General features: G+C 38.1%; 1 protein-coding gene across 2 annotated transcripts in view; it reads left to right on the top strand.

Annotated features, from left to right (window-relative positions):
* The window catches only part of ATG5 (autophagy related 5), a 78,999-nt gene extending 61,804 nt beyond the window's left edge, over positions 1-17,195 (top strand). Inside the window, exons 7-8 of one of the 2 annotated variants that reach the window (XR_008971597.1) lie at positions 1,749-1,896; positions 16,190-16,319. Coding sequence is in view for 1 of the 2 variants with exons in the window: in XM_057404695.1 (XP_057260678.1) it covers positions 16,190-16,326 (137 nt within the window). In the remaining variant the exon portion in view is untranslated. Of the gene's footprint in view, positions 1-1,748; positions 1,897-16,189 lie in introns of both variants that reach the window. The other variant, XM_057404695.1, reaches the window with a different exon arrangement.
* The last annotated feature ends 1,906 nt before the right edge of the window (positions 17,196-19,101 follow it).

The raw sequence follows: 19,101 nt of genomic DNA, 5'->3' as shown, positions 1-19,101 counted from the left end.
CTGTGCTCTTTATGTTTTTGTTAGCCATCTTCATTTCCTGACAAGCTCTTTGCATAACCAAAGAGGCTGTTCTGGCTTGCTTACTCCCGGAAGAGAAGAGACAAACCCATGGTGGGGATCTGGGTGCTTGTTGTGATCTTTTCGCATAGAATTCTCAGGAAACATCAAGCATATCTTGGTTTTAAGGATTTCTCCAACCTTACCTCAATTGAGTATACAAGGATTATCTGTTTGGTAACTAGTAACCCCTCTACCCCTTTCCTAGTGGCAAATGAGATGAAATTTAACAAGTCCATATGCTGTACCCTGTATTTAGGATGGAGTGATGCTGGGCACAGGTATGAAATCGGAGCAGAGTGTCTGGCAAGTAGCCCTGTAGAGAGGGATTTGGGATTGCTGGTTGACAGCAGGTTCAATACGCGTCAGCAGTGTGCCCTGGCAGCCAAGACAGCAAACCACATCTTTACGGGCATCAAATATAGTATAAGCAGCCAGTCAAAAGAGGGGATTATTCCACTGCATTCAGTGTTGGCATGGCCTCACCTGGAATACTGTGTGCAGTTCTGGCCCCTTCAATAAAGAAGGTGAAGGTCCTTGAATGTGTCCAAAGGAGCTGGTGACAGGTCTGGAAGGATCTGGAAGGAATGTCTTATAGGGGAGCAGTTAAGGACTTTGGGCTTGTCTAGTTTGGAGAAAAGGAGGCTAAGGGGCAATCTCGTTGCTCTCTACAGCTTCCTGAGGAGGTGGAGAGGGGAGTGCTGAGTTCTTCTTCATGGTACTCAGTGACAGGACGTGTGAGAATGGCTCAAAGCTGCAACAGGGAAGCATTTCTTCACTGAGTAGGTGGTCAAATGCTGGAACAGGCTTCCTAGAGAGGCAGTTGATACCCCAAGCCTGCCAGTGTTTAAGAGCACTTGGACAATGCCCTTAATAACATGCTTTAATAACATGCCCTGAATTGGGCAGGCAGTTAGACTTGGTAGTCATTGTAGGTCCCTTCCAACTGAAACATACTGTTCTAGTCTAGTCTGCTTTCTTCCATTTAGCAACTTCCCTAATATCACAAGAGCGATGTGCTTTTTTTTTTTTCCTAAGTCACTTTGTGACTTGGAAGTGGTTTCTGGTCATGCACATGCATTCACGTTCAAAAGGGTAGGATATAGGAAGAGGTGCAGCAAATAGGGAAATAATCCTGTTTCTCTGACAAGTCTTTGGAAATTTGTTCAGCTTCAGCTAAATTGATTCTGTCAGCCACCCAATAAGTTTTATTAGTATCAGACTCCAGACTATTCTCTTCAAATTTGTCAGAAGGCAAATGATTTTATTCAGGCACAACAGACTTTTATGTCTATTCTATAACAGTAGTAGTATGAAGTGGAGAAAGTCAAGTCCTCCACAGAGAAAAATTATTATTTTTCTTAACGTAGCCTATTCTGTTTGGAAGTCACAAGCCTGCACTTCGGAAATTCTCTGCAGAAGAAAAGTGGTATATTTCATCCTAGAGCAGTCTGCTTCAAGAACTGCAATAGAGCTGCACTTCCTGGGAGTATGAGCGTGCTACCTCCAGGTCCTGGATAGAATGCTATGGGTCTGAAAAATCAGACATTTTCTTCATTTCTTTTTCTGATTGTAGAAAATTACTCGAAATTGGCCAAGTTTTCTGTCAGTAATCTGCCATGCATATCTTGACAAAATGTTTTGCTTGTGATGAATTTTCAGTTTTAAAAGGTATATTTTTTGTGTTTTAGGAGGAGACCTCAGGTTCTTTACACACTGCATGGATATTGCAGTGTGTTGCCACAGAATTTATCACTTAGACAAAAGATGAGTGAAGAGACAAAAAGGAGAAATTAGAGGCACAGAGGGGTGATGTAGCTTGCACCTGGTCACACCGAGGTCAGTAACAGAGTTAAGAATTGGATTTTTTTTGAATCCTGACCTAAATCAGTGTGTCTCACCCCAAGGAGATCAAAGAGGTCAGTCAGTATGACTGAGCCATCAAAAACACAAAGTGTATAGACTTACAGGATATTTTTTATGGTTAGTTTCATCGAAAATGTGATAATATTCTGAAATCAGTTTGTTTATTTTTAGGGTTATTTTTTCTTTTTAGTAGGATTCATCAACCTATTAACGTTCATGTCTTGTATAATCACTGGTACCTTTAGTGTTGTAACTGGTACAAGCGTAACTGAAGATTTTAATGGCTCTACCAAAGCTTTCAGCAGATAGCAGTAAACCTCTGTGACAACTTGCAACACGAAGTTCTCAACCAGGACACTGCAGTGCACAGCCAGACTTAGACATTGTAGTGTCAGTGGTTTTATTTTTTTCTACTAAACAAAAGGAGGGCTAGAACGTGTGTTATAGAATCATAGAATAGTTAGGGTTGGAAAGGACCTTAAGATCATCTAGTTCCAACCCCCCTGCCATGGGCAGGGACACCTTATGCTAAATTGTATCACCCAAGGCCTTGTCCAACCTGGTCTTGAACACTGCCAGGGATGGAGCATTCACAACCTCCCTGGGCAACCCATTCCAGTGCCTCACCACCCTAACAGGGAAGAATTTCCTCCTTATATCCAATCTAAACTTCCCCTGTTTAAGTTTTAACCCATTACCCCTTGTCCTATCACTACAGTCTCTAATGAAGAGTCCATCCCCAGCATCCCTATAGACCCCCTTCAGATGGATCTCATCAGGACCCATGGACTTGTGCACATTCAGGTTTTTAAGATGGTCTCAAACCAGATCCTCTCCTACAGTGGGCCCAAGGTCTTCCTTCTCACAGTCCCTGCGTCTGCCTTCCAATACTTGGGTGGTTCGGTGAGAGCCTTTGCCAGTGAAGACCAAGGCAAAGAAGTCATTCAAAACCTCAGCCTTCTCCAAATCCTGTGTAGCCAGCTCTTCCGAGAGCTTCCTGAGGGGGCCTATGTTCTCCCTAGTCTGTTTTTTATTTGCTATGTACTTGTAGAATCCCTTCCTGTTATCTTTAATGCCTCTAGCTAAGTTTAATTCTAACTGGGCCTTAGCTTTCCTAACCTGGTCCCTAGCTTCCCAGACAACATCCCTGTATTCTTCCCATGCCACCTGTCCTTGCTTCCACTTATTATAAGCCTCTTTTTTCATTTGAATTTTCCTCAGCAGCTCCTTATCCATCCAAGGAGGTCTCCTGGCCCTCCTGCTGCACTTCCTTCTAGTTGGGATGCAACACTCCTGAGCTTGTAGCAGGTGTTCCTTGAATATCAACCAAGAGTCTTGGGCCCCCCTACCCTCTAGGGCTGTGGTGTTTGTGCTGTATGACTATTAGCAGTTCTCTGGCATAATTTTGGCCTAGGCCAATTTATTCTCTTCCTGAAAATTTGAGCTGTGTTCATGGATTAACAGTCTGGGGTCTACTGTCAGTAAGCAATATGGAGGGGGAGATAATTTAGCTGAATAGGCACTTGCCCTGAGGTCCAGCGAGTGGCTTCTGGTCCATCTTACGAGCTACATCTATACCTTTAAATTAGATATATGTACTGTATCGTAAGGGGTAGATTGAGCAAAAGCATTCCCATCTTCCTTACTTCTCTTTTGCAGTATTGTTCTATTCTGCCTTGATGCGTGTAGGTACAAACTGATTTTCCCAGGAGATAAATATCTTGTAAGGCTAGAAAGAAGAGAACCTGCAAAACTAAAGGACCTACAAATGGAACTGGGAGATAAGTAGCAGCCATGTCAATAATGAAAAGCAGAGTAATCTACTAATAAACACTTTTGACTGTGTCTTTCTTCTCTAAGATTCGGCAGCACTGGCTAATAGTAGCTGTCCCATTTTTTTGATACTTCATTCTAATGAGAGATTTTGATAACTTCACATTCAGTGGACAAATTGTACTATCTTATTTGGCACCTGTAGCGATTTGAAGAATATTTGTAAGAAAGCAGAGGTAAAACTGCACCTTATGTCAAAGCCAGAGTCTTAGGCAGTGGCTTGGTATGTACACAGAGGTGCTGTAGTCTATAAAGATTTGAATGCCTATTGTGTCCTTGCTCTTTGTCCTGATGGTATCATCACCAGACTTAAAATGGCAAAATTCAGTGGGTCTGTACACTTTGGGAAATTTCACTAAGTCCAGTATCTTAATGCAAACTGTTAGCCACTGGCAATTTAAGCAAAGAAGCCAGATATATGGACCAGATACACAAATAGATACCATTCTGCCAGATAAGATGTTGGGGATTAATTTCCCCAGGTTGAAGGAAGGATGGTTGCAAAGCCAGCTCTCTAAAACTGCAAACTAATACAGCAAAATTAGCTGTAACTCATTTCAGAGCTGTGTACCTGCAGTGCATTGTTCACATAGCTAATGATTCCTATAATGTTGCCAACTAATTAATGATATTAACTTAGCAAATTCTGTTTGTAAATGATGTATATGTGTGTTTTAAGTTTTATGGATATATTTTTCTGCTGTAAAGTGAAAAAATACTTTCTGAACTCTAAAAAAAAAATGCTTGTTATTAGCCAAGCTGTTGTTAAAGATTAGATGATTATCTGTCAGTTTTGAAGCTCTTGTTTTTTTAAAAAAAATTAAAATGACCTTTTGATGAAGATTCACTTCCAGACTTAACACTGAATTGTTTTGAGGGGATTTGTTTATTTATTATTTTGTTTAAAGTTACTGTTCAGGCTAAAGAGCCCTTCAGATGTTCCATTACTCATTTATTCTTTCCTGAAGAAAGTTTTTTCAGGACTAAATTCTTTAATTGTACTTTGATGGAGATCTCTAAATACTTTAATCTACTAGCTGTTCCAAAGAAGGTACAGTACATGTACAGAAAAAAATATTTCATGTGTGCAAACTCTATTGCCTGCTCATTAAAGAATTTATTTTTCAATGAGTAAGGGGCCGGAAGAAGCTAATGTAAGTATTTTAGCAAGGGTTTGTATTTCTCTGATAAACAGCACTCCCCTTCTGTTTGTGATCACAGGATGAAAGCTCTCTAAGCTTGTATATGTACATTTTTACTGCTACATCATGTAGTGTGTTCTTAAGATTGAGATCTCATTCCCCAGGAAGCATTTCTGTCTAAGATTAATTGCCCTTTTAAAATCAGTGTTTGATGTATTCCTTTGGCTATATCCTGACTCACTTTAACCCTCTTTGACCTGACCCCGCTGACTATTACTGCCATGGCTGAAGCAGAAATACTTCAGCTTGATGTATGCAGTACAGACTTGAGCCTGCAGTTTTTCACATCGATGGATTCAATTAGCTGAGTTTTTACTGATCAGCTTTAGCAGAGATTGAAGAATTTATCAGACGCGGAACAAAACTGTCCATTACTTTGGAGTTAATCGAATAGCTCATCTCCATTTTCATGTCTAGTTTTCTTGTGAAGGTGTTTGCTTTGTTAAGTATCATAATATTACTGGAAAGAGCATTTAAAAGGAAAAAAAAAAGGCAAAACCAGTTTATTTTTCTCCAGTTAAATGGAAGAAGGTGCAAAACATGCATTAGCAACCATTAAGCCTTTGATGTGTACATGTTGCTTATCACTTTTTGGGCAAATGTTTTAAGGTTGTAATTATGTCCAAATGTCTACTTTTGAATTTGATTTATTAAACTGAGCAGGTTAACAATTAGCATTATGGCTTGATGAAAATAAGTGAATGTTGTTGGTCTTTTCTGTACTGATAACAATTTTGCAGCAACAGTAATCCTTCTTTGGTTTGCCTTACTAGGAATAGTTCATCATTTGATTAGCTGAAAAGTTCATTCTAATGAGAGGGACAGCCATTAGAATTGAAGAATATTTTCAGGCATGATATGAATTATAGTAACTTGAAAATGAAGTAAAATAGAGGTTGAAAGTTCAAGAATGCCATTAAAAAACCTTTTAAAAGTGTATGAATGTGCATATGCATGGGGAATATTTAATACAATTGTATAGAGAATTTGCTATTGGCTTGGCATGATAGTATTTTGAAAACAATGACAGAAAAGTTCTCACAGACTATGAGCAATGAGGTCATTTACAGCAAATTGATTTGCTTTATACCAGTCTTTGTAGAGAAAAACCTTTCTCCTTTTTTTTTTTTCCTTTTTTTCTTTGTTTTAAAGAACCATAATGATAAAATTTATTTCCCTGGCTGTATACAGAGCCTTAATTTCTGAAGGTCAGTTTTAGACAGTTTAGAGGGAAGGGAAACCTCAAATCGAGTTAAGGGCATGGTGCATGAAAGGGTTAACTTACTGTAAGTCAAGATGCCTGCTGTTTAAAAAAGCTACACAGCTCCTAAAAGTGATTTAGCTTGCCCTCAACAATGGAAAACATATCATGGATGAGTTGGGCTCAATTTGTCATGCATTTAAGTGCTTATCTTTTAATGCACATCTTGTCTCTTCCTTGTGTATATAAATGTGTTGTGTGCTTGCTTGTTACGTGGAACAGCAGCATAATTTGCATTGAACTTTGCCACATTGTTCACGTGTGCATAGCCAAATGTAAATGTATTGCTGAAAACTGTGTTGTAAGTTGCGCTTGGTAACTCCAGTCTTTTATAAGCTAGCACAGATTTATTGCTGGTTTAGGGCTGAGGTACTGATGCTAAGAAGGGGTATAAGACTATTTCCTGGGAATTTCGTCTTATAATTTTTATTCTATTTTATTTTTTCTGTCTGAAGCCAGATGTTTGACAGGAAGCATCTTAGACATGGTCATTTTAAGGTCTTCTAAAAACCTTTGAGCTACTAAAATGTTAGATGTTTAAGAAAGCATTTTAGGGTTCTGTCATAAATTAGTTTAGGACTTATTACAACAACCCTATATAAAGCTTCTATTAAATATTAAAAAATAATTTAAAAAACCTTAACAAAGTTTAATTAAGTAAAACTTTTCTTTCCTTCCTCTATCTGCTTTTCCATTGAGCTGCATGAGCTCTTTTAGGGAAGGAAAATGGTCATCTTAGTACTCCTGTCAGTAGTTACCTGCTTTGGACTGCATGGAGAATTGTTAAAAATAATCTGCTCAGGCATCATGGACTTACTGGTGTTTGCAGCCAACTTTGCTTCCCTAAAATCTTTTTCAGTGGAACACAAAAAAGTTTGTTACATACTTTCTGGCTAGTATGAAATTTAAGATGCTCCGAAGTGTAATAAACTTTCTTCTGGTGATTAGTTTAGGCCACGTTTTTTATTACATTTCAAAAATATGGCTGTCTAAGCTGAGGGCAGACTTGAGGTAGAAGATGAAAGGAAATAATGAGAGAGGAAAAATTGCATGGAGGAGAAAATGATGCATAGCGGTGATGCCAAGTATTTGATTTGCTCCCAATGTTTAATGATGCTTAATGTAGATTGTAGTGTTGCATATTTATCTACTTTCATTTTGAAGGTAGAGAAAGCTAGCACTGTGCTGGAGCAAAATCCAGAGGCTCTAGTCATCCTAAGAACTGTGATAAAGAAACTTTTCCCTTCTCCTTTAATTCACAAGTGTTTAAACTCAAGTAAGAGATGTTTATGGCACAAGATCATGTAGAGATCAGCCAACTGCCTGTGTTAAAACTATGTAAAGAAATATAGCGGTAATTAAAGCTAAATCAGTGAATTTGGACTTCATTACAGTATCGCAATGGAGGAATACTTGAGATATCTTGCCTGGTGTTTGTGGTCAAATACTCTGCAAGAAGAGAGTTCAGGAGGTTGATACAGGTCTAGTTCTATGATAGCATTTTGGACTAAGAAACAGTAGTCCTTATGAGGGGCTCTCATAAGATGACATCAAGGTGCTATAAGGGTGAAACTGAGACACATAATAGGAGTGACAAAACACTCTGGAAAAGAGAGAGATTGATGTTTTGAACTGTTTATTTTTGAGAAGAATTTTTAAAAATCAAAATAACAGAGAAGATAGGTTAAGCACTCTCGTTCTGTTATCTGTAAGGAGTTCTTCAGTAAGCTTACTAAAAAATAACAGCTCTTTTACAAGAGATCTGTTAGCAAAACATGAAGTTGTGGATTTTATTTGCTATTACTTGTCTGTGAGGCCAGAAACTTGTCGCAGTTGAAAGTTCTCAGGGATAACTGTGTAGATATCGAGAATGGATTATCCAGAGCTGAGAAAATATATTTAGGAAAACTATGACCTTCAGTTTCAGCCACTGAACCCATGTTATTTTCAGTGGTTGAAACGAGAGATTCTCTTGTTGCGGCCAGTTGACCAGATCTACCTGATTATTTATATTCATATTGGGCATTTGGATTATATCCAGGAATTGAAGTTCTTATTCTCCAAACCACGTATTGTGTTTGGAACAGTATTTATTCCAGATACAGAATTGTTTAGAGGAAAAAGAGTTGTTCTGAATGATGCAGTGACCATGTATTTCTGTGTGCGAGTTCTTTGCCTGAAATCAGCATCAGTGGCTTTCCTCAGGGCTGTCAGGATATGTAGGCAGAAAGGAAAGTCAGGCCTGCGCTTTCATGTCACATATCAGTCTCTAAATTTTTGAGGTCAGAGGAACCTTTTGTTGTGGCTAGGCTCTTTTAGAGTCAGCTTTGCAGAACTTTTTGTGTGTTCTTGCTGTTGGTAAAAGGATACTGAATAGTGTATCTTGCAGATTGTGATCCAGTGTATCATCTGTGTTTCTGTTTAAACTGATAATTATTCCAAATTAGGTGAGAGGAAAGAAGTAAGGATTTTGGTTGTTTATGTGCAATTAAAGCAAGGCGAAAAGTATCCTAAGATTGCTATGGAAAATGAGTCACTTCCAGCAGTGGAGCCTAGTACTGTCATAAGCAGGATCCTTTTTGTGGTAGGGTGGAATTCTCAGAAAAGTAAGGGAAGCCTGGGGGTACAATGGCTGGAACAGGCTAGTGTGAAGCTTCTGGAAACTCATACTAAGATTTTATTCCTATTCTAAAAAATGTAACAAAAAATACCCTGCTTAATAGAACATGTAGTAGCTTTTGACCTTTGAGCTGTCATTTCTTAAATATAAAATGTTTTGTATCGGTAAAGACAACTTAAGTATTCACTGGCTGAAGTATTTGTACTGAGCTCTTTCAAAGAGCAAGTGGTCATTTGACCAAGAGATTTGACCAAGCTCAACTTGTATGTACTTCCCATAAAATCGCATAGGTATTGAGCGCCTGTTAGTACTCAGCAAGTAAGATTTCTTTAAAATACAAGTTTGGTTTTCTATTTGAGACCTTTATATGTCAGCTCAGTGTCCAACTGGAGACCAGTAACGAGTGGGGTCCCTCAGGGGTTGGTATGGGGACCAATCTTGTTCAACATCTTTGTCGGTGAAATGGACAGTGGGATTAAGTGCACCTCCAGCATGTTTGCCAATGACACCAAGCTGTGTGGTTCGGTTGATGCGCTGGAGGGAAGGAATGCCATCCAGAGGGATCTTGACACGCTTGAGAGGTGGGCTGATGCCAACCTTATGAAGTTCAACCAAGCAAAGTGCTAAGTCCTGCGTCTGGGTTGGGGCAATCCCAGGCACAGCTACCTGTGAATTTTATGGATATTTCATGTACCACAAAAATGTGATTTTTGTCGTACTTGCAATGAAAATAATTGTGAAGCTTGTTTTATGGTAAATGGTATCCAGTGCTAGTTTCAGTGCTAGCATTTGAAAGATTTTTATATCTCTGCGTCACATTGAACTATTACTGACAATATTGAGGGCTTGGTTTTTTTAGAGATGTTATCTACTTAAAAGTGCAAAAAGTGAAGTATGTTCATCAAGTATTTGTTCATTTATATTCTACTACTGGTGCAGAATCCACTGGAGTGCATCTTCTCTAGACTATGAGGCTTGTCTGGGGCTGCCTCTTCTCTTGAATGCCCTAGAATATCCAACCTGAGATGCCTAGAGAGGGGAAGGATAACTTCAGCCACTCTCCAGTTCTTTCTTACCACCTGTCGTTACAGGTGAGAATATAGTTTTTGAATTTGCTTGCTAACATAGTGCGGTCTTTGTAAATAATTGTCCCTAGTTTTATATGTGTTCCTCTGTGCTATACCAGAAGTCTAGCTTTCAGGAGGGAAATTTTCACCTTTGCTTGCCAAGGATTTATCCCCAGCCACCTTTTGCTTTAGACTTTAAAAATTGAGTCAGCAATATCTGTCAGTAACAAAGTTGGTTGTGTCTACACGTGAAGTACATTACTGAAAGCTATGCATCTGTGCGTAATTTTCTAAGCTATCCTAAGGAGGTAGATTAATATCTTCCCTGTGAAGATACTGCTATGTCTCTTCAGATTTGGAGATGGCCAAGGCACTAATTTGCTGAGTGCACATGGTCAAGGAGCGCTCTGCCTGCTTCAAGGTACATGCACCAAAGGCCTGTTCTCCTACCTGGTAATCTGAGTTGCCGGAGAGGTGTAAAGGAAAGCAGCTGCAGCACAGCCTCAAAAGGAGAACTCCATTCCTTATGACACTGACCTAAATTGAGTTTTCTTACAGTGTCGCATAACATGTCAGGAATACCTTTAGTATCATCTAATCCAGAACATATGATATATTCTGAAGATAAGCAAGCAAATATTTATGGCCCACTTCACAACTGAAAAAGCTGGAAGCTACATTTGTTACGTTATTCATAAGGCTGCTACTGTATGACACTTTACTTGGATACATTTATTCCTTATGTTTTGTATTATCCTTGCCCCATACGGTCTTGTGGCCCTCTGTCATGCAAGAAGTGAATTGTTTGTTCCTGGTTTGGAAATAAAGGCTTTTATTTCCCTTTTTAAAGCCAATTTTGTAAGTGGTGCTGCCCTGAGTAAGAAACTGTGGTTTCTCTCTTGTCCGTTTTGATGACTACAGGCAGGTTCTAGGACTTGCTCTGCAGAGGACGTGCATAGGAAGGACTCTAATTGAAGTACTCCAGGGCTGTTTTTTCTAAATCCTGAATGTCTTGTATTGTCTATCAGCAAAAGAATTTAAGCCAGCTAAATTGCCCTAACAGGTGATTGCTGGAGGCCATAAATCAGAAGGGAGGTATTTCATTCCACTAAAGAATTTTAAGTGGTTCATCACAGATGTAGTCTGGCTAGAGAAGCTGATCCTGTGTGGGTAAAAGGGAGTATGTAGCTGCAGCATTGGTGAGCATTGTGGTGCTAATCTAAGTGAAAAATGACTGAATATGTACCCTTGCCAGATGTAGTGCCTTTTCACTGTTCTGCTCTTAGGCACTTGAATCTTTCTCAAAAACAATTGTTTCTTTTCCCTCCATCTTTAATTGTTCCTTTCTAAATTAAAAGATAATTCAGTAGAAAAGTGTATTTAGGTTGCATCAGCATATGTGTAACAATCTGGATTGATACTGAATAACCTAATTAAATTATTTTGTTTCCTACTATTGAGTGGTTTCCTTTGCAATCCATAACTTACATAGCTAAAGTAAATAGGAAAACTTACTGTGTGATAGCATGACATTGCACATCTTACTACCTTCTGTGAAGACTACAGATTTTCTCTTCTCTGTTCTTTCTGTGTCTCTCTGATTCTTGAACATAGAGGGTTTTTAGAGGAAGTTTGGGATTAGCAGCAGAAAATACTATAGTAATTAAGGCATTGTCCTTAAAGGAGGGTCTAAAAAAGAGGGACCCAAGCTGCCTCAGGTTGAGGAGGGTTTGAACCACTGCCTCAAGGACTGTTGAGATGCAACAGCCGCAGTCTCTTGCTTCCTTCCAGCAGATGCCTATCTGCGAAAGAAGGTCCTTTGCCAATCCTGGCTTTGTGGTGGTTTCCTGCTCAAGAACACTGTAGTACCTTATAGATGATAGGGAAGCAGAACTCTTCTTAAACCTTTCACTTCAGAGTTGCCTGCTTCTCTCTCCATTTTCTGTACAGAGTTGGAAAACTCTATTGACTTTACATAGTATAATTTACTAGCCTGGGTTCCTGCTTTAAGTGTTGAAGCCTTTGAGTTAATGTCTAAATTAAGTCATCTGAAATGTCTCAGAAATGTCTTAGTGCACAACAGATAAGCATAGTTATCTGCCTTCTGGAATTGGACTATTAATCATAGAATGGGTTGGGTTGGAAGTGGCCTTCACGACCACCGAATTCCAACCCCCTCCTATGCGGAGGGACATAGGAGGCCTTGAACCTGGCCTTGAGTGCTGCCAGGAATGGAGCAGCCACAGCTTCTTAAGTCAACCTGTGCCAGTGTCTCACCACCCTCACAGCAAAGATTTTCTTCCTAATATCTAATCTTAATCTACCCTCTTTCAGTTTAAAGCCATTATCCCTTGTCCTGTCACTACATGCTCTTGTAAAAAGCCTGTCTCCAGCTTATTTGCAGGCCCCAGTTAGGTACTGGAAGGCTGGTCTGAGGTCTGCCTGAAGCCTTCTCTTCTCCAGGCTAGCAAGCCAAACTCTCTCAGCCTGTCTTTATAGGAGAAGTGCTCCTGCCCTCTGATCTGTCTTTGTGGCCCTCCTCTGGACTTGCTCCAACAGGTCCACATCCCTCTTGTGTTGGGGGCCCGTGCTGAACACAGTGCTCCAGGTGGGGTCTCATGAGAGTGGAATAGAGGGGGAGAATCACCTCCCTTGACCTGCTGACCACATTCCTTTTGATGTAGCCCAGGATACAGTTGGCTTTCTGGGCTGCAGAACCACATTGCCAGGTCATGTTGAACTTCTCATCAACCAACACCTCCAAGTCCTTCTCCTCATGGCTACCGTCAGTCCATTCTCCATTAAGTTTTACCAAAAACCTTTATAAACTTTTCACTTGCTGCTAGAGACTTTTGGGGGCTATAGTGCCTTCTGTATTACTGGATGGATTTCCACATGGAAATAAAAGAAAAATATTATAATCCTAGGGCAACCACTCTGATAGGAAATGACTTAATTGATTTTGAGGCATAAATGCCAAAACAGTATTTATCACTTGTGCATCACATCAGTAATATAAAAATACCCTGATTTTAAATAGTTACAATGTACACACATTATAAAAACTTCCTACAAAACAGGTCTTGCGCTGCTCTTAGAAATATTTCTGATATTTCCACTTCATCTTTTTCCTGAGATTAATTTGCAAGAAAGCAAAAGAAGCCATCTTTAGGTCATATGATAACATATAACTCAGTTCTATCATGATTTTTAAAGGAAAAGAAAGTAGTTACTGAGGTGAAAAATTTGAACTTTTTGGTTTTGAGGAAATCCTGGTAGTGGTGGTTGGTTTTTTTGCTGCATCACTGAATATTGTGAAATGGGTATTGGCAATAATTATATTGTCAGGTCTGGACCCTCATGTACTACAGATGAACAGTTATTTGGCTGAATTTTCATCTGTCCAGTGGCGTATAATGGCATGAATCTTCTTTGTGATTAAGTAATTTAAATCTTATGTCTCTCATTCAAATATATGTTGTGTTTAGAAACTTGCACACTCTCATAGAGGTATCAGTCTAAAAAGACATTTTGTTTTCATAGACTATGGGAGAGGGAAGAAGAGGACAGCACTTAGTCTGTCAAGGTGCATACAAAATAAGCTACAGCTCTTAAGACTATGAACAGTAATGTAAGAAAAATTATTATGTAAATCTATTATACCTATAAACCAGGTGGCTGAAGCTTTCATGGTAGCTAGCAAATCATACAGAACCTAGATCACAGTGGTAATCATGGATAAGAATTCAAGAGCTATTCAGAAAACAAGAATATTTTCCACTAATTTTTTTGCTTATTTGGTATTGACAGATTTTTGCTACATAGAAGAGAGGGGCCATCTATAGGAAAGAGCCTCTATTTGATTCAAAGTGGGGAAGTTACTGAAAACATGGAACTTGAGGAAAGTCTGGGTAAATGTGACTTAAGTGAGAGTTTATGGTTCCTAGTAACAAAAGGGAGGAAGAATGCTAAAGTAAAAACAATGGATTTTGTGAAAGAAGGCTACAGTAAATACGGAATTGGTAGATAAGATCTCTTTAGTCAAGCCTCAAGGGGAAAAGGAATTAAGGAGAAGTGATTCTTTGTCAGAGATACTTCTAAAGTAAAAACAATGCTAATACAGAGATTTAGACTTGAATTAAACTGTAAATTCTTCATTGACCTCTGAGACTTTCTCAGTCTGCTGAAGAACAGAATAAAAGATTTGTATAAGAAAGGGACAAAGCTGGGTAGGGAGCTGGGAATGGGGACACCCTGATTATCTGCATTTCATTTTTAAGAAGAGGCATGAAGTTAGTACAGACAAGCGCACACATCCAAGAACGTTCTGGCACACAGGAGACGAAAAGCTAAAGAAAGTACTTATTGGATGATGAGAAAATGATACTGAGGTAGTGAAGTTTTTCATCTATGTTTTGTGCAAGTTTTTGTTGAGAAGAGTCACCTATGGATAGGTGGCTAGCACAGTGCTAATGCTGAAACAGCATTCTGCCTTCTGTCTGTGTATGCAATTACTTGTTTCTGAAAATTAAATAATATTGTGAAATGTGAAAAAGTCACCAACTCTGTGGCCAGTTTATGGAAGACCATAGATAGTTTTTAGTGTGAGTTACTTTAAGAAGTAATTGGAAGTTACTTTAAGAATAAAATATTTAGAAGTTCTCTAACTTCTCAATGTAAAAACCTGGTTTCAGAGATCTTCTCTTTGAGTTTATATTCTTGACGATCTGGCTGGTAATGTTTCAGCCCAATAAATACCTGCTTTGGTTGGAAATGCCAGAAGCTTGTTTTTAAAGGATGTGCTGCATTCTTCTGACCTGTCTGCAGTAAGACCAGAAACCAGCAATTGTTTATGCTTAGTTTAGTGTAATAATGCATACACTATGCCATTTAGAGAATCAAACTTTATGTATTTAATCAAGTGTTAATATCAGTATATGTATTTATGTACAGAATATGATACTACATGTAGGTAACAAGTAATTAATATATAATGATTTTAGGCAAACATAACTGTCTGCTTCTGCAGAAAGAATTATTAGCCTAAAGTCAGGACCATATTGAAGGATGATTCTTCCTAGTCTAATTTCGCCTGTGCTGGCATAGACGGCCATGACACAATACAAAGTGACTTCTTCAGGCAGCTGTCAAATCATTCTGGTTACCAAACAAATAAAATTTTATCCATCTTATAAAATAGGAATCATGCTACAGCTGGGGGTAGCTGAATGAAAGAGCCCCTTCCCTTCCAGATTTTGCTCTCTTCCATGCAACTCTTGGGGAGCATGGTGGTGTGTTCTGGAATATAAACACTGCCAGTTGGAGAAGGCAGTGATATTTTTGAGTGCTGAATGTGGATTTCACTGTGGTAGGTCCATGTGAGAATGCCGGAGTATGGTATAAAATCAGTAAAAGGTCATTGCCTACTGTTTCCCTACCCCCCACCCCAAACCATTATTTGGAGCATATTTCAGATGCTCTTCTCAAGGCTCTGAAATAAATTTTCATTTTCTGGGTTTTTTTTTAGTTCATTTCATGACAGTTATGTCAGTTGCTTTAGCTGGTTCCCATCATTTGAGTCAAAGGATCAAAGTACTTGCATCCTCCGGGACAAGTATAAATAAAAAGAATTGAAATATTCTTAGAAAATATTCATGTCATACTGGGAATCATTTGCTAACTTAGCCTTTCCAAGAGATGAAACAAAGTGACAAAAAGCTGGTTCCAGTTCAGCCTTCTAAGTAACTCTGAAATCTTGCTAGGGACTTAAGTAAATTATTCTTCGGAAAACAAAATTACTTCAGGAGTATTACACGTATTGTATGTGTGACATACAGCACACAGTCCAGCACTTTCAGGAAGTCACGGTGTTAAGAATACAATTTTATTAGTACATTTGAGGAAGCTAAACATCTTAAGCATGATCTGTGTAAAATGCATGTAGTGCTTAGCTGGGCAAGATGGATATGCCTTCACTGTGTTGACATCAAGCTATGATCACCGTAGGAAAAATACCCTTGCAGCTAATAAAGAAGAGTGTCACTTTCATTAAGTTTCATTTTAACCCAGATTTTGTCTTTGAATTAATTTTAACTCAAAGTTTCTGTTTTAGATGATAGAAATCTCAGCTCTCTCCATACCAGTATTTCCTGCTTTTTGTTCTGTTGAATGTTAAACTGCGTAACACCAATTAAATCTACTCTGAACTACGTGTAAGTAAATGTGTAATCTTTCTGTGAACTTTGAATGGTATACTAGTTGTTTCTCTTTTTCTTTGAATTAGATGGAGAGCAGAAGACTCAAGTGATGATTCATGGAATTGAGCCAATGCTGGAAACACCCATACAATGGCTAAGCGAACATATGAGCTATCCAGATAATTTTCTCCACATTAGTATCATTCCCCGACCTACTGATTGAAACTCAGCTATATTGGTATGAGGATCATTCTCAAGCTGGAATTATAAGGGCATGTCAACTGCTTGCTTCTGTCAGTCTTGACAAAGGCAGCCTGACCAGAAAAAAAAGAAAAAACAAAAAACCCGAAGTCCTCACTGCTGCAAGCCAAACAGGAAGAGAGATCCTGTTGTCAGATAAGGGCAATTGGGCTGATCTTATTTTGCATCACCACTGCTTTTCTTCACCGCTGTAATTAAATCAGTTGCGATATGAAAGAATTTACAGGACCTCTGCAAGTCTGCTGTTTTCTTGTAAAATAGAATGAAGCTGAAACTGTCAGCCGAAGAGCAAATGGAAATATGCCACTTGATTGTATTTCTGATTAACAAATAAACAGGGCTGTTTCCTAAAGCGGTAGTGTTTCAACTTTGAGAGTGGAAACATTGGTTTAATTTTCTAGAAAGTTAGACAGTGAGGGATTCAGTTACCAATGGCTTTTTGTAAAAGATCAAATTACTGTAAACCCATCTTTCCTTAATGAGAAGTTCATGTTTACAGTATGTGTATTGGTATGCAAATGATCTTTTAACTTTGATAACAAGCAGTGAGAAATTTTAAAGCAAACCCGTGAGCATGTTTTGTCATTTAAAAACATGCACAACTTAATAATTTACAAATACTTTTGGTTTGTATGCTGTCACTGAATGCTCCAGTATGTTTATTATTCAAACCAGTTTTCATAGAGTAGCAATGATGTAGGATAATTTGGCTCAGGATTTGTCATGGCATTTCTTTGTGCTCATCTAATTATTTTTTTTTTTCCCTGTAAGAGTATTTTCTTAATTTAGTTTAAAAAGTTAATAAAAAAAAGAGTAAACGGATGTTGCAAACGATTGTATCCTGCTGTTTATTCCCATAGACTAGAAAACAATTAAATCATAGAATGATGAGCAGATGTATTGCTTTTAAATAATCTTGAATTTTTGAAAGCTGAGACTTTTCCAAACTGGTACTTCCTTACATCTGAGTATAGTTTTCTGTTGTGGTCCCTGAGCAATCAGGCTGAAATTTGGAGGCTTCTAATCTCATTGCACAGATTTTTTTTTGTAGTTTAGCAGATGTATTTTTAGGTTCTTGGATTGCTTTGGTTTCTAAATGTTTGTTACCATTGCAGCTGCTACTAGGTACCTACCGTTTTTTTGTTAACCTGAATTCATCAGACTGTGTGCTACATCACTCTGTCTTCAGTTTGTGGCTGTTTGTGGCACAAGACTGTGTTTGTAGTAGACATATTATCAAATATGTCAAATATTATCAAATATAAAGAGAGCATGACGTTTTTGTTTCAAAAATAGTAACTGTTGAAATTCCTACTCAAAGTTATGGCCTGCAAATGTCCAGGTAATTCCCATTGTTTTTCCGATTAGTTTCCATGCTCCCTTTATGGTAAGACACTTACCGAAAATTGAAAATTGATCAGATAAAACCTGTTTAAGAAGCAAGATTGGAAGGCTCTCCTTGGGTGAAGATAGAATTGAGGCTAAAAAAAGCCTTAAGGGCAGAGTAAGTCAGTAGACAAATCAGATGATGTTTTAAATGTAAATGAGGAAATAGCATTAAGGAAATGGAAGGGAAAAGGTAATGGTGAAATAAACCGATGTTGTATTCTGCAGGTCATGAGCAACTTCTAAAACAAACCAAACCATGCTGATCTGTGTTTATGCAGAATTGAAATACAATATTCTTATAGTGGGATGATTTGGTTGAGTCATTCTAATTTCCAGTTCTGTTTGGAATTTCTGTTATGGTGTTGGATTGGCATTTATAAACTTTCCTAGGCAGAGACATCTAAATATTCTGGGGAATTTCAAGGTCCTGCCAATGGGTAAAGCAGATATTTTGTAGTCTTCATATTAAAAAGTCTTTTGTAGGGATAATTTTTCCATTAATCAGGATAAGAGACAGTACATTTAAAAACCTCTAAAGATTGTGTTTCCTTCATTTTAAGGTAAGCTGGAGTAAGTCACTGGCTATTTTAATATATTCTACACCAGCATCTTCTCATGGCCTGTAAATCCAATTTTTAAGGCCTAGCATGGAACAAAGGGTAGCTTGGCATTAAACTCTTTTATTTTAATGATTTAAACTTTATTAAAAAAAAATAAAACAAAGTGTGAGTCTGTCTTTATTTCCAGCTGAATAAGGATTTCTGTCATGGAGTAACAAAAAACCATTTAATTAATAGTTACTAAGTAGGAAGAGCTGGTTGGGTGATGTATCTAAACAAAAACACATCATCACAAAAATGAAGTAGCATCATTGCTTTACCTGATTTAAATGATTTTTTGTAGTTTCTTTTACTTAGTGTGTGAATAGCAATAGCGACAGGAAGTGTGTTGTGGCTTAATTAAATACTTTGCTTTGAAATGCTGTAACTTCTTGCAAAAACAGATTTGTTCTGAATTGGTCAGAATCTAACATAACACTTAATTTATTTCAATAATAAGGAAAAGCACCATACACATCTGCGCACGCCCCTCTATATTTAGAATTTAAGTGTATCAGGTGAGCAATTTCAGTCATAGTTTAAAACAAAATATGAAGCTTGTTGCTGTCTTCAATGTATTTCATATTATTTGGCAATGGCTGCCTTCAGTTTTGAATGTTTAGTGAAGAAACAGTGAATTTTCCAATTATTTCTTTGATACCACGGGCTGTCACTCAGCCCACTGTCAGTTGGCATGCAAGGTGATAACTTTTCATTAAGAGCTAGAAATGAGTTATTTTCGTTTATAA

Source organism: Pezoporus wallicus, unplaced genomic scaffold, assembly GCF_028554395.1.
Source record: "Pezoporus wallicus isolate ANWC-B61680 ecotype Strahan unplaced genomic scaffold, APGP_CSIRO_Pwel_v1 contig_6923, whole genome shotgun sequence".
NCBI lineage: Eukaryota > Metazoa > Chordata > Aves > Psittaciformes > Psittacidae > Pezoporus > Pezoporus wallicus.
The sequence above is the reverse complement of the archived record's forward strand: the minus strand, read 5'-3'. Positions and strand labels throughout refer to the sequence as shown.